The sequence below is a fragment of the Myxine glutinosa genome, chromosome 3, assembly GCF_964187855.1.
Source record: "Myxine glutinosa chromosome 3, kmMyxGlut1.1, whole genome shotgun sequence".
NCBI classification, from domain to species: Eukaryota; Metazoa; Chordata; class Myxini; order Myxiniformes; family Myxinidae; genus Myxine; species Myxine glutinosa.
The window spans coordinates 47,684,219-47,699,218 of NC_136263.1; the positions used below are offsets into that span (position 1 = coordinate 47,684,219).

Genomic DNA, 15,000 nt, shown 5'->3' on the forward strand with positions numbered 1-15,000 from the left:
GCAAAGAGTAGGCGAGCTGTCGCCGGCATCCTGGCCAAATTCTAAATTCCTGCTCTAACCAACATGGAACTGGCCGCAGCATCAGCGGCATCGCCACACTCACAGTATTGACGCAAACCAGCAGCCTTGTGCTGTGTCCGAAATGAAATGAACTACTAAGTTTTATTGGTATTTATATTAACAAAGTCTGCCGTCAAATGGGCTGGGGTGGTCTTCATGAAGCATGAGAGAAAAAAAAAAGAAAAAGGGTGACCTTAAACACATTTTATTTGTCTTTGGATTTTTGACTTTTTAATGTTGACATGTGCATGCACGACCTCTGGCCCAAGGAGGAGAAGCATTCGTTTAAGTTGCTCATGGGTGAATGTTGGAAAGAAAAAATGAGTGGAGAGATAAACAATGGAGAACGTTTTCTGACGTTTTATTTTGCTTTTTTTTTTTTTTTTGTTCCCCCAGAAAAAAAACATTGACCAAAAGTCTGATGATCAACAATACAACGTTGAACACCGGAGGAACACGCGCGATGCTGAACAGGAATCTTGGCAACATGATGTTCCTCGCAGAATTCCTCGGCCATACCCACCTTACGACATCCCAAAGTATGTCATGAATGAATGATCGTTTTAAAGCCATTTTCCCCACGAGAGCGAGGGTTAGCCTTGCGGGCCCCATGACAATCATGGTTCCCTGTTTGAGGCAATGTTTTATGGCCGGATGCCCTTCCTGACGCCAACCCTTGGTCGCCTCTTACGATGCGCAGGGGTATGGTGTACCTATTCTAACCGGGGTACACACCGGCAGCATTCTAAACTAAGGTATTTGTTTAACCAGTACCACATACAAGGTGCGACTGTATCATCTGTTCGGGCAAACCTATTAGGCAATATCATCTGTTTGGCAATTGATTAGTTACTTAATTATTATCGATTAATTAAGTACTTATTTATTTCCTTTCTCATTTGGGCACTATCGCAGGCACCTTTTGAGCTACGAAGCTGATATTCGGACATGAAAGTGACCAAATGATGTGGCTATAAAGAATATTTTTGATTTATTGATTAATCGATTAAACCATTAATTAATTATTGATTAGTCAATCAATAATTAATTAATTTTTCCTATTAATGACTTTAATTTTCAAAATGTTACAGCTTTGGATGAAACATTGGTGGTTGAGGTATGTATGCTATGAGCCAATTGATGAAGAAATTATTTTATGACTACTATTTATTGATTTTAATTATGCAATTAATCAATCAATTATATTATTGTACACTTCTCCGTCCCAATGCCGTCTCTATGTGCTGCATGGCGGTATCGCCGGGTGCCAAAGGCACCCCAGCAGTGCCGCGCTGCAGGATGTTATTTATTTATTTATTTGGCATGGGGGCGGTGTACTTTGAATGTGTCTGTACGTGTTTGTTTTAAAGTCAAATGTCATACACATACCTCACCACATACAAGGCTTTCATCCGCAGCTCAATGGAATACTGTTCCCCCCTCTGGGCCGGTGCTCCTGCCTCACACCTAGCTCGGCTTCACGTTGTTGAAGCCAAAGCTTTCAGAATCATTGGAATCTCCTGTGATGAAGCTAACTACGAGGGCCTTTCACTCACTCACCGCAGGCAGGTTGGTGGTCTTTCTGTCTTCTACCGACTCCTCTCCGGCCTTGCTCCCCCAGCTCTCTGGGCTCTGTCCCCCAAATATTCCTACAGGTCGCACATCTGCCAGCAACCCTCTTATGGTTAAACTGCCAAAATCTCGGCTCTCTGCTCACCTTCACTCTTTCATTCCCCCTTTCTCCCGCCACTGGAAGAAACTCCCCCACTCCCTTCAATCTCACTCCTCCCTCCAGGTCTTTAAAACAGCTGTTCACCACCATCTCTTATCTTCCCCCATCCAAAACTTTGATCTTTTCTACCCCTGCTAATTCACCCCAGATCGACTTTCTTGAAATTCCGACCTTTCATGGAAGTCCTAGCAGTGTCCATGTGTTTTTTTTTTGTTTTGTTTTTTTACCTCCCCCCCCCCCCCCCCCCCCCCCACCCCGATGTCCCTGCTCTCAAATGTTGTTTGTGTGCTTCCCCCTCTCTCCCCATCTTGTTTACCCCTCCCCTTATTTTGTGTTTTATGTGTCGGTTTGACTTTTTGTGTGATTAATGTTAGCTCTTTCACGAGCCTCGATCTTGTATACAAAAAAAATACAAAAAAAGTATTTTTAACTGTATGTGGATACAAATCCATTGTTTCTCATTAAATTTTCAAAATGGGGGAAATATTATTTAAGATCGCATACATGTGAAATTGCTTACCTCCAGTTTCATGGATTAGAATACTTCAACATGTCTTTGTGTGCAATGGTGGTTGAGATCGAAATGTTCAGAAATTCACAATCAACTCGTATCAACTCTGTATTTCAGGAATGACTGTGAGTCATTTAAGACATGGTCATTTAAGGCATGAGAGATTAGGAGAGCAGCAGCGGCATCCTTCTGGTGTTGCCCACGAAAAGGAAAAGGAGATCCCACTTTAACAAGTGCATACTTTGTCAGAAATATTCCCAGGAGAGAGTTTGGAAGACCAAAACAAGCCTTCCACAACTGACATTAATCTTTTTTGCATTTTGATGCAGGTGGATGGGGCCTATGAACAGTTTATGCCATACTTGGAGACATTATAGTGCACTGCTGTGGACTGGCATCCAAATCACTACAATATGTCCAAAAGTGTAATCTGAGCAACATTCAATAGAGACAGGGTCCATTTCTTTGTCCTTCTGAAACTTCACTCTCAGATGAAGTGAACTTGTGGTAGTTAAAGACGTCTGGGATGGACTATCAAAAGCCATGGAAGGTGAAGGAAATACAACAAACAACAACAGGCATTTTAAGGCTATTTTCCCTGCAAGAGCGGGGGTTAGCCTTGCGGTTCCCATGACAATCTTCTCCATTTTGCCCTTTTTTCTATATCTCCCCTTGTTAACCCCCTTGCCTGCATTTCTTCTTTGACCATCTTCAGCCAAGTCTTTCTCGATCTTCCCTGTCCTCTACTTCCTTCCACATTCATTTCCATCACTCTTCTCAACCAGTCACTTTCATCCTTCCTCAACACATAACCAAACCATCTCAAACTGGTTCTCTTCACAGCATCCATCACAGGCTCTATTCCCATCATCTTCCGCAATTCATCATTTGTCTTCTTCTCTCTCAACGATACTCCACACATACACCGAACCATTCGCATTTCCACCCTTTCCAGCCTTCGTTGCTGCTCTACGTTCATTACCCATGTCTCGCTCCCATAAATCATAACATTTCTCACACATGCAGCATACACCTTTCCCTTCAGCTTCAACCACACTCCCCTCCTCGTCAACGCGCCACTCAGTTCCCGAAACTTCTTCCATGCACATCTCACTCTAGCAACCGTTGCCGAGTCTGATCCACCTTCTCCATTCAGCATGTCTCCTAGGTAACAAAATGTTTTCACACCTTTCAGCTTCACGCCGTCTCCAAGATCCAACTCAACATTTCCTCCATCTGCAGCTCCCTCTGTGCACACCTAACATTTGAATGTAGCTGCCACACTGGTTAATGACCCTCTCAGACCACTACATTTTTGATGAACCCACTCAGTGCACATTGTACATTGAATGGAATTCACTCTGACATCCTTCCTGCACACAGCACACGGCCACTTCCCAGTTCTTTCCACCTCACCACATGCTTTACCACTTGCCATCACCTTTGTTTTTCTGATATTCACCTTCAGACCTTTTGTCTCCATACATTCCTTCCACTTGTTCATCTTCTCCTTCAGTCCATCCATACTTTCTGCAATCAACACCAGATCATCTACGTACAAGTCCCACGGTAAACCCTCCTCTACGTTCCGAGCCAGCACCTCCATCACAGCTACAAATAGTGGTGGACTTAGTACCGACCCCTGATGCACTCCCACCTTCACCTCAAACTCACCACTCTTCCCGTCCTTCGTCCTCACAGCTGTGCGCGCTCTTTTGTACATTGCCATCACAACTCTGATCAACTATTCCTCCACTCCTAACTTCCTCAATGCCCATGTCACTACTTCGCGTGAAACCCTATCGAATGCTTTCTCCAGATCAACAAACCCAAGAAACAACTTCTTCCTCTTCTCCATGTGCTTCTCCTGCAACTGCCTCACAATAAAAAGCGTGTCTGTCGTTCCTCTTCCTGGCATAAATCCAAACTGCATTTCGTCAATCTTTACTTTCTTCCTTATCCTCCTCTCCAACACCCTTTCCAATACCTTCATTCCATGCTCCAATAACTTTATCGCTCGATACGAGCCACAGTCCAGAGGGTCACCTTTCCCCTTGAATAGAGGGACGAGGGTACTCGGTTCCCAATCCACTGGAATGCGGCCTTCTTTCACCACCAGATTACAGATCTCTGTCATTCTCGTCACACCCCAATTTCCCGCTGCCTTCAACATATCTCCCACAACTCCCGTCGGCCCTCCCGCTTTTCTACTCTTCATTGCTTTTATCGCTTAGATCCCTGGTGTTGGGCTAGCGGCTAGGGTGCCGGCTTAGGATCCTAGGATCCTGGGTTCGAATCCCAGTCGATCGCTGAATTAACGCCAGGGGGGTTGACTCAGCCTGTCATCCTTCCGAGGTCGGCTAATTGAGTACCAGTTCACTGGTAATTCCCTGTTTGTCGTTGAAGGCGGCAAAAAGGGTTGGCGTCAGGAAGGGCATCCGGCCGTAAAACATTGCTTCAAAAAGGGGACCAAAAAAACAACAACTACCACGGTCCCCGAAAAGGCCAACCCCCGCTTTGCGGGGGAAAATGGCCTCTAAACGGTGGTATTGCTTTTATCGCTTCCTCAACTTCCTTCTCGGTTATCGTCTCTGCCGGTCCTAAAACTGGGTTACTCTCTATGTTGCCATCCCATTCATTCTCTGCATTCAACTGTATTTCCATATATCTCTTCCATCTTCCTTTAATTCCATCTGGGTCCACAACGATTTGTCCCACTTCATCCTTCAAGCAACTCACCCACATCACATCACACCTCTCTTTCACTATCTGCTTTGCAATCCTGAATACCGCTCTCTGACGCTCTTCCAAATCCAAGTGTTCTCCGAACATTTTCCTCCATGCCTCCTGCGCCTTTGCTACCTCTTTCTTTGCAGCCTTCTTGGCTGCCTTATAACTTTCATGCTCTGCCTTTTCTGCCCCCATACCCTTCACCTTCTGCCACTCCTTGAACTTCTTCCTCTTCTCGTCAATCTTCTTTCCAACTTCATCATCCCACCACCATGTTTCTGAGTGCCTCGGTGGTCCTTTTGTCCATCCACATACCTCACCGACAGCCTCCAACAGACTATCTTTCATTGACATCCAACCACTTTCAAGCTCAACCACATCATGCTCTACCATACTCAGCCTCTCTTTTAATGCCTCCCTCACTATCACCTCTTTCAACCTCCACACCTTCATTCTCGGTTGGTACTTCACCCGCCGAGCGCTCCTCGCACCTTTCACCCTTATGTCGCAGACAACCAAGTGGTGCTGTGAATTAAATGAAGAATGCAAACATGTTTGAGGCTTGTATATCTATTGAGCATACAACAAATGCACAAGTTGATCTACATGTTACGTATACACTCTGGTGTTTGAACAAGGATCTGTGATACCAAGGATCAAGAAGAACAAAAACAAGGATCTGCGTAAGAGTTGCTGCTCTGGAGTGACAACCAAAACAGCAACTCCTACGCTCGCAAGTAATACTCTAAACTAGCCGAAACCCGTGGAACATCCACGGAAGGGAGATGTGGTGTATGGATAGAGTGTACCATTATGGATGGCATAGGGGATTTGCTTGTCCGAGTAAGAGTTGGGAAGAAAGATGAGAATGAAGAGTGCGTATATGAACAACGTATTTATTGCAATCTACTTAAATGACAACGCTACGATATACTTTTGAAAATATCACGTACCGTCTAGAAGTCAATGCCATCCCTTTATCTCTTCGTATACAACTCTGATTTCTACCTTATCGTGAACAGGGTAAAGCCTACTTTGATAATCATGAACGGTGGCAGATGCAGGAGTTGGTGAAACGAAAGGGGGGGGTGGGGGGGGGGGCGATCATGACCTGCCCTACGCCAATATGACTCAGCCAGCTGATTCAGAGACAACGCAGGAATTGCAAAGTTACCATCATATTGAGTCAACTTACACACTGGTCTTTGAGGAACAATAAACTGCGCTATTCACGGTGCTTAAGTTAATCCTTCAAATCATTTAAAAACAACCCAACGTTGACGAAGCATGGCATACGAGGCCCGTTCAAAAAATTCACGGAACGACGTACTCTCAAAGGTCTGAGGCCAAAATGTTTGTTTTTTTCCCCCCTTACACAACGGAAAAAACAACTGGATAGGTAGGGCTGAGGCCTACGCCTACATTTGGTCACTCGGCGAAGTACACTTTGTTTTAAGCTTTCAGAAGCTGAAGCCTTGGTATTTATTGCTTTATATGATACTGATGGGCTGCTCCTCGGTTTCACTTCGTTGTAATCACAGTATATGGAAGAAATTATGGGAAACCCACCTGATGAGGTTAGCGTACAGCGCGATCGACGACACCGGCACAAATGGCGGAATGCATGCTCAGGATTGTCCACTCAGTGGACGGCTTGCTGTCGCCTTCGACTGTCCAATCAGCGGACGGCTTGCTGCGCCTTCACCCAGCAGACGCCAATACGATGGAGTCGTAAGATGGCGTCGTATCGGCCGTTAATCGGATGCTTTTGGGCCCAAACGTCGGCTAATTCAGATTTTTCGAGTATGGCTGTAGGTGATAAACAAAGAGCGTGGTTCGTCGATCGTAAATCCATTAGTGCCGTGGGCATCGGGTCACTGGGTGCGGCGTAAAAGGGATAACAAAGTCGAGTCCTTACGGTATTATTATATAAATGCCGAACTTTCAAGGAAGAGAATGATTGACAATTTTCAAACCCACAATGATGAAACGCTTCAGAAACCACAATTGTTCCACTAGCACTCTGTCAAAAGCAAGCTTGAATTGCTATCCAAGAGGTCCATCTCCTGACAAGATGTTCTGAGTACAGTCTTCAAACAAGAAAGAGCAATCAGAGATTGCAGACCCTCGCCATTATGTGTTTTTAGTGGGTTTTTTTAGGCTTTTGTGTTAAAGCAAATATGGTGGCAAAACCACATGACCGATGACGTCTATTTTTTTTTCCACCAATTTATCCCTTGATGACGCCCAAGAAATTTCATCTTGGTCGGATGAAGTTTTGTACTTGTAGAATTATGACGTCATACTGGAGGCACCGAGGACATTATCATTAACATATGTTATTCCCCATGGAGAGTTCTTTACAATGAGCCATGTTTCAATTTTGTTATATGTAGCACTTTCAGAGATATAGAGGTGCAAAGTTTCTTCCAATATTGCGCCCATACCATGTGACATATGACAGCATAATTATCATTACAAAATTCTACAGGAGGAGGTGCATCTATGGTGAAAATTTCCTGTCAGCAGACCAATGGTTGCAGAGAAAATCATATTTATTCTGTGCGGACAAACGGACTCAAATGCAATCCCCTCTCTTTTGGCGAGGGGAATTGGCAATGTATCGGACTGTGCACTAATAATTTACAGAACATCAGGTTCTTGATGACATTTGAATGAACAGTAATCATGTCTATAGGCCAGGTTATTGACGTTTTTACCAGCGAATGCTGGCAGATGAGAGGCCCGTTTGACGTCCCTCGGACGATGGACGGACGGCACACACATTGTCACCCTGCCTGTGAAGCAGTGAATGACAGTTTATAGCTGGGTCAGGATTTAAACCCAGGATAGACAGCTCAGAGGCGAGTGTGTGTCCCTCCAGGCCATCCTGTCAGCCCATCATTGTCATTACCAAGCTATAATAAAGCAATTATTATTACATTGGTGTTCGCTACCAGTCTTGCCAAGGATTTCATCCGATGTTTGCCCTGGTACCTTTGTTCAGATTTGCTCGTGGCAACAATGATATGAGGAGACCTTGGATGGGCAAACAACTGTACTCGGTAGCATGCCACAACCCTCAATACCAAGGAGAACAATTTGTCATTGGCTCGGAGCAAATGCCAATAAAAGCTCATTCTTAGAAGAAGAGTTCTCTTGACTCTACCATGATGAGCCAAACTCTTGTGGCAGAACATTAAAAGTGCCCAGCCGATTGCCCGATGCACACAGGATTTACAAGGAAGAGATGACGTCATTCATTCAGCAGAAGTTCAAAACAAAAAAGGTTATGGGACCTCCTACCACACGTCCAGGTCGATGCACGTTCCTCAGTGGTCCATACAAAGTAGCTAAAGACTTGATGAGAGTGATCACCAGATATGACGATTGTGACCTATCTGGTCACCTCGTGATTGTAACCAAGGGAACGGAAATTTATTTGAAACACATTTTCACATTCAAACACACCACTTGCATTTCCCTATTATCATGGAGATGGTACAATGAGTAAGATAAGCAAGTGTCACACTGTCCAAGTTGGAGAAGCTGGGCAATCCATTGCTTGGCACTGCGTTATGTCTGCCTGTATCTGTACTGACTACACGTGTCAAGTTAATGGGCCGGCTGGTACAGAGGCATGTTTGCACAGGTGATATTTGTGTAAATCAAAATAATCAATGCCAATATGATTATTACAATTATTACGTGCTCCTCCCCGACCCCGTGGTCACGGTGTACCTCCGAGCCCTGAGAGGAGTCACGGCAGAAAAATGTGTTATTCTGTATGTCAAAGATCAATGGTGAAGCCACACCAATTGTTACCAACAAACAAATATTGTATTAAGATCACACAAGAACAACAGTACAACAATAATAGGAATCAAAAGTACAATCAATATATCCTATGATGGTACCATCAGTTTCGTAACATATAACTCATTGTGCTCCAAGTGAGTGAACCAAGAACATTCCCAATGTCTTTCCCGGCTTCAACCCCAAAGTTGTTGATTCCGGCTTCAAGCCAAAGTCGATCCCGGCTTCAAGCCAAAGTCGATCCGCTCCAGCGATTGTCAGAACGATGTCTAATCGAGACCAGAATCCCGTTCGGATGATAGTCACAGTCACGCGGCCAAAGCTGCGTAAAGGTGACCTCAAGGCGACTGGGAAATCCAAAGGCGCCCTCCAGGCGATGGGGAAATCACACCCTCGGGTATGGACGTTCCACGGCTCACAGTCGGCGAACCGCAAATTAATCTTGAAAAGCCACGTTGCACACACACACACACACACCAGATATGTCAAAGCGGTGAAAATGGCTGACGAAGCAAAGAAACCTTGCTTGACGCGCAAAGCGCGCGAGTCAAAATGGCCGACGGCCTGTTCTCGAGACGTAACGGCCCTTCGATGATTCTCTACGGAATCGATCGCAAAACCTGACACACAGGTTAATCTGTCACAGCGATAACAACTCTGTCGCAGGAATCCCTTTCCTGGGAAACCCAAAGTTCACTCGTGACTCTTGCTCGCCAATGTCCGCTCCAGACCGCAAAGCAACTATGCTTCTTGTCCGACTCCATTCGCTCCGCCTTCTTTTTCTCCTCTTCCTCTTTGTCGCCGTCCGGTTCCTGTTTCATTTAAAACATTAACCTTTTTACCTTTTGACAATAATAATTGCTATTTCCCTCAAACAACAACAATAATAATAATACATGGAATCAAAAAATGTTTACAGTGGATGAAAACCACAACAATGGAAGTGACGAATCCATAACACAATACACACAATACACACAAGGAACTTTGGTGCAGGAGGAAGCCATTCGGCCCATCATGCCTGGTGCTGCACCGACACCAGAAACCATCACGCATCCAGACACAGGCTACCAAGAAGTCCTACCAATATCCCTGTACCCCTCTATCCAATGCATCTAAGTACCTATCCAGCTCAAATTTAAACTGATCCACCCCTCCACTGCCACTACTTTTCCAAGGAAACCATTTCATGCATTAACTACTCCAAGGAGACCATTTCATGACTAAAAACCCTGCCTTAAAATTGTCGTAACTCTCATCTTCTTTACCTTCAGGCTATATCGCGCCTTGTCCATTTAGTCACACATCTGCACATGTCTTACTCTCGATGTGTAGTTTGTTGTCAGACTGCTAAATAAGCTGTTAGCTGCTAAATTACTTGTATCACAAAGATGCTGTTTGTAACATATTGGTTTATCCCGATTCTGATTGGTTGTATACATCATGCTGTATGCAGCAAATCTGTTATTATTGCTATATACTCGAATTTGGATTTGAGATCAAAAGATGAATAAGTGGCAAGAGTACAGAAGGTCAACTTTTATTTATTGGTATTTATATGCATATATGTTTTACTATTGTAGAACAACAGCATTTTTTATGTTCAGTCCTCCCTTTTCAGGTATGCATAAGTACAGGTGTTTCTTGTTGCATTGATCGTTCACACATAAAAGAGCTGTGAATGTCTAGTCTTGGTTTTAGTCTTTGCTTTTGCCTTGGGAGTCTGCCTTTGGAGTCAGTAGCTATATACTACCATGAAGACCAGCGAACTGAAAGAAAAACAAGCAATTTGGAAGCTGAAAGAACAAAATAATTCCATTCGAACCATAGCACAAAAATTGGGCATAGCAAATACACCAATTTGGAATATCTTGGAAAAAGAAAAACCACTCGTGTACTAGACAACGGCCAGGTGGGCAAAAGAAAAACAACTGCAGTCGATGACAGAAAAATCATCAAAGTTGTGAATAAAAACCCTAAAACAACTGTCAGTGACATCACTAACAACATCTCGAGTGCAGGGGTGAAAGTATCACAATACAATACAATATATCATACAATATATCAACATATCACAATAGTACGCAGAGGACTTTGACAGCAGAATTACAAAGGCTACACTGCAAGATGCAAACTGCTCAACAGCACCAAAAATATGCCAGATTATAATTTGCTAAGAAGTACAGAGGTGAACCAGTAAAGTTCTGGAACAAATGTTATGGACCAAGATAAATCTTTACCAAAGTGTGGAGAAAACGAGGAACTGGTAGAAAACGAGGAAGCATGGTGGAGGTAGTGTCATGGCCCGGGCTTGCATTGCTGCCTCTTGAACTAGCTCACTCATCTTTATTGATGATGTAACTCATGATGGCAGCAGCAGAATGAATACGGAACCATACAGCAACATTTTGTATGCCTACGTGTAAGAAAATGCCTCCAAACTCGTTGGGTGGTGCTTCACCATGCAGAAAGACAATGACCAAAAACACACTTGTGACACAACCAAATAGTTCATCAGGGGAAAAGTGGAAGATTATAAACTGGCCAAAGCAATCATGATTTAAATCCAATGGAACATGCCTTTAACTTGCTGAATAATTATTTATTTGCCTCATATATGAGGTGCTTTCAAATATGAAGGTCTACTAATTCTTATTTCCCAGGTGCCATGAATGGGAACTGAACAATTGCTCGTGTTAAGGGAACATTTTCCACGTTGTTCAACAAATGGCAGCAACGTGCGTCAAATGTCGTGTCATTGGCGGCATCGTTCCTGCAGTTTTTTTTGTTTTTTTTTGTATACTGAATCGAGGCTCGTGAAAGAGCTAACATTTACTTCACAAACAAATCAACCAGACAAACAAAATATATAAAAAGAGGGAGCGGAAAACAAGATGGTGAGAGAAGGGGAAGCACACAAACACAACATTTGAGAGCAGGGAGATGTGTGGAAGGGAGAGGGCTTGGGGGGGAGGAGGCGTGGGAAGGGGGGCAGTATAAGGAGAAGGGAGAAGAAACAAAAAATAAGAGGCAGAAGTATAAAACACAAGGACACCAAGGACTTCCAGGACAGAAGTTGGTATTTCAAAAAAGTGGAATTGGGGTGAAATTAGCGGGGGTAGAAAAGATCAAGGTTTTGGATGGGGGAAGATAAGAGATGGTGGTGAACAGCTGTTTTAAAGACCTGGAGGGTAGAGTGGGATTGAAGAGAGTGAGGGAGTTTGTTCCAGAGGCGGGAGAAAAGAGGAATGAAGGAGTGAAGGTGAGCAGAGAGTCTTGATTTTGGCAGTTTGACCATAAGAGGGTTGCAGGCAGATCTTGTGCGACCTGTAGGAATATTTGCGGGACAGAGCCCAGAGAGAGCTGGGGGGGGCAAGGCCAGAGAGGAGTCGGTAGAAGACGGACAGACCACCAACCTGCCTGCGGTGAGTGAGTGAGAGGCCCTTGGAGTTAGCTTCATCGCGGGAGATTCCAATGATTCTGAATGCTTTGGTTTCAACAGCGTGAAGACGAGCTAGGTGTGAGGCAGGAGCACCAGCCCAGAGGGGAGAGCAGTATTCCATTGAGCTGCGGATGAAAGCCTTGTATGTGGTGAGGAGCTCAGGTGTGCCAAGGAAGGACTTCGCACGACGGAGGATGCCCAGTCGGCGACTGGCTTTGGAGGCCAGATTTGAAATGTGGTTTTCCCAGGAAAGATCATGGCAGATAGTGAGACCCAAAAGCTTGAGTGACAGAACTTCTTGGAGAGGATTATTCAGAAAGTGGATGGGAGGGTTGTCCAGTCGGTCTTTTCAGAGAGACATCGTAAGAGTGCGAGATTTGTCAGGATTGAAAGACATGTTCCACTTGTTTGCCCAGTCTGTGATTTTGTCCAGGTCTGCAGAGAGTGAGGAGGCTGCAGACTGCCGATCTGAGGGATGAAGAATGGAGCGACAGAGAGTAGAGTCATCAGCAAAGAGATACAGAGGATTTTCAAGAGAGTCAGAGAGATCATTGATGAAAACCAGAAAAAGCACAGGGCCCAGAGGAGATGAGAGAGACCCATTCAGGGCCACACGTTGACTACGACTAGAGAGGAAGTCCGCCAGCCATGCGTGGAGATTTCCATGGATACCAAAAGAGGAGAGTTTGGTGAGCAGAGCGGGGTGCCAGACCGTATCGAAGGCACGTGATATGTCAAGGGAGACAGCTCTAATTTCCTGTTTGGCATTGAGGGCCTCCATCCATTGTTGAGACAGCAAAAGCAGCATGTCCAGAGTAGAGTGACCTGGTCTGAAACCAAATTGATGATCAGAGATCAAGCCATTGGAGAAGAGGAAAGATTTCATATCTGAAGCAATGATGGATTCTATGACTTTGCTGATAATTGGGAGAAGGCTGATTGGTCTGTAGTTGCTGGGATCTGTTTTTGCACCTTTTTTGTGCAAAGCGGTGATGTTGGCAGATTTCCAAGGTTGACTTGTCCGCTGGAAAAATGACCACCTTGTGAGCTTGCTCAAGGAATGCTTTGTCATGAAATATTTGCATCAGAGTGGGCAAACTCCTGTGGACATTCATCAGCTGCTGGTTTGTAATATGTGGGGCATCTACCATGGATGCGATAAGCATTCAGAGTTGGATGCAGAGGTTTATAGAGGAATGTGGAAGCAGCAAAAGCTGAGCCTCATTCCAGACTCATAAGCAATTCACTGAACAACATTCAGGATGTGGGAGAATTGTTGATAAGCAATGATGGAATAACAGATCCCTCTAGGTATGGTTTTGCACACCGATCTTAGAATGCCAAAAGTTTCTGCATGCTGGGTGCTGCAAATGCTCACAGATGACCAAAAACGGCACACTATTCTCCATGTCTCAGAATATGTTGACCAGGAAATGCAGTAAGTGGATGGAGGAGGGTGTAGTTTGTGAACACCATTGTGACTATGGACGAAACCTAGATGCCCTTCCTCAATCTCAAAACCTACTGCGCCGACTACAGTTTGAAGCATTCGGACTCAACTCGGTCAAATAAATTTTGTATGGAGGCATCAGCTGATATTATATGGTGGTTATCTATGGGGATGCTCCAGGTGCAATACTGTACTCGCCCCAATGTTGCACTCCATAAGGGGACAACAGCTACCGTGAGGTGTTAAAAAATTATGAGCCATGCAGATGAACTTGAACAGTTCGTCAGCTACATGGATGGAACATCTAGAAATTGCACATTCAGGTTTCTTTTCCATCATGACAATGCCCCCACAGTGTCGGAGCTGTTCAGGCATAAGAATTCTTCAAAGGGCAACGCATTGAACTTATTATTTGGCTGTGTGCAGCATAAGGCTGTGAGGTAGCATCATTGGCTGAGGGTGTGGTTGTGCCTCCCCTCTGCTGGTTAGGGCAGGAATTTGGAATTTGACAGGGGTGCCAGCCATAGCTCACCTTCTCTTCGCATTGGGCACCATGGGATCTCTGATGTCCACTAATGAATGCTGACAGACGGGACATCCGTGTGCACGCACATTGATGAATCACCTTGGTTAGACAGCTTAGATGTGAGTTCAAACCGAGGTTAGACAGCTTAGATGTGAGTTCAAACCGAGGTTAGACAGCTTATTTGTGTGTGTGTGTGCATAACTCCAAGCCATCCTATCAGCCCTAGCGCATTGAACTGATCCTATATCTGCCATATTCACCGAACCCTGCACCTGGTGTCTTTTGATTGTTTCCAAAATGAAAAGACCGTCTTCATGGTTGCAACTTCTCCTGCAGATTACATTTGGTATCAGTATTTTATCAGTTGGCATCACACGCTCCTGAATAAATCTTTTCCACAGCGTTCACGTCATGGATTGACAGGTACCAACAGTGAACAGCACTCAGGGAGTACATGAAGAAATGAAGTTTGTGTCATTTTTGTAGGCTTTGCGTGCTCGTTGAAACAAATTGCGAGACGTTCATATTTGAACGTAGCTCATATATCTGCAGTGGTTGATGTGAAATGTATTCATATAATTATGATAAAGCTGTGCACAATTCATTTTTTAAATGATATTTTTCAGACTTGTCTCTCTTGGGTGCAGGAGCCCAGTTGCTCATTTCCAGAATCTGAAGGGCTTTTTTCCTTTCCTTGCCGAGATCCAGGATAAAAATTTTGTTTATTTATTTA

At 44.4% G+C, this 15,000-nt stretch overlaps 1 protein-coding gene across 5 annotated transcripts in view; it reads left to right on the forward strand.

The window, feature by feature from the left end:
• The window catches only part of LOC137423608 (uncharacterized), a 62,872-nt gene that overhangs the window by 27,379 nt on the left and 20,493 nt on the right, over positions 1–15,000 (forward strand). For all 5 annotated transcript variants that reach the window (XM_068110950.2, XM_068110953.2, XM_068110952.2 and 2 more), the window contains one exon: positions 457–599. In XM_068110950.2, the coding sequence (XP_067967051.2) occupies positions 457–599 (143 nt within the window). The remainder of the gene's footprint in view (positions 1–456; positions 600–15,000) is intronic.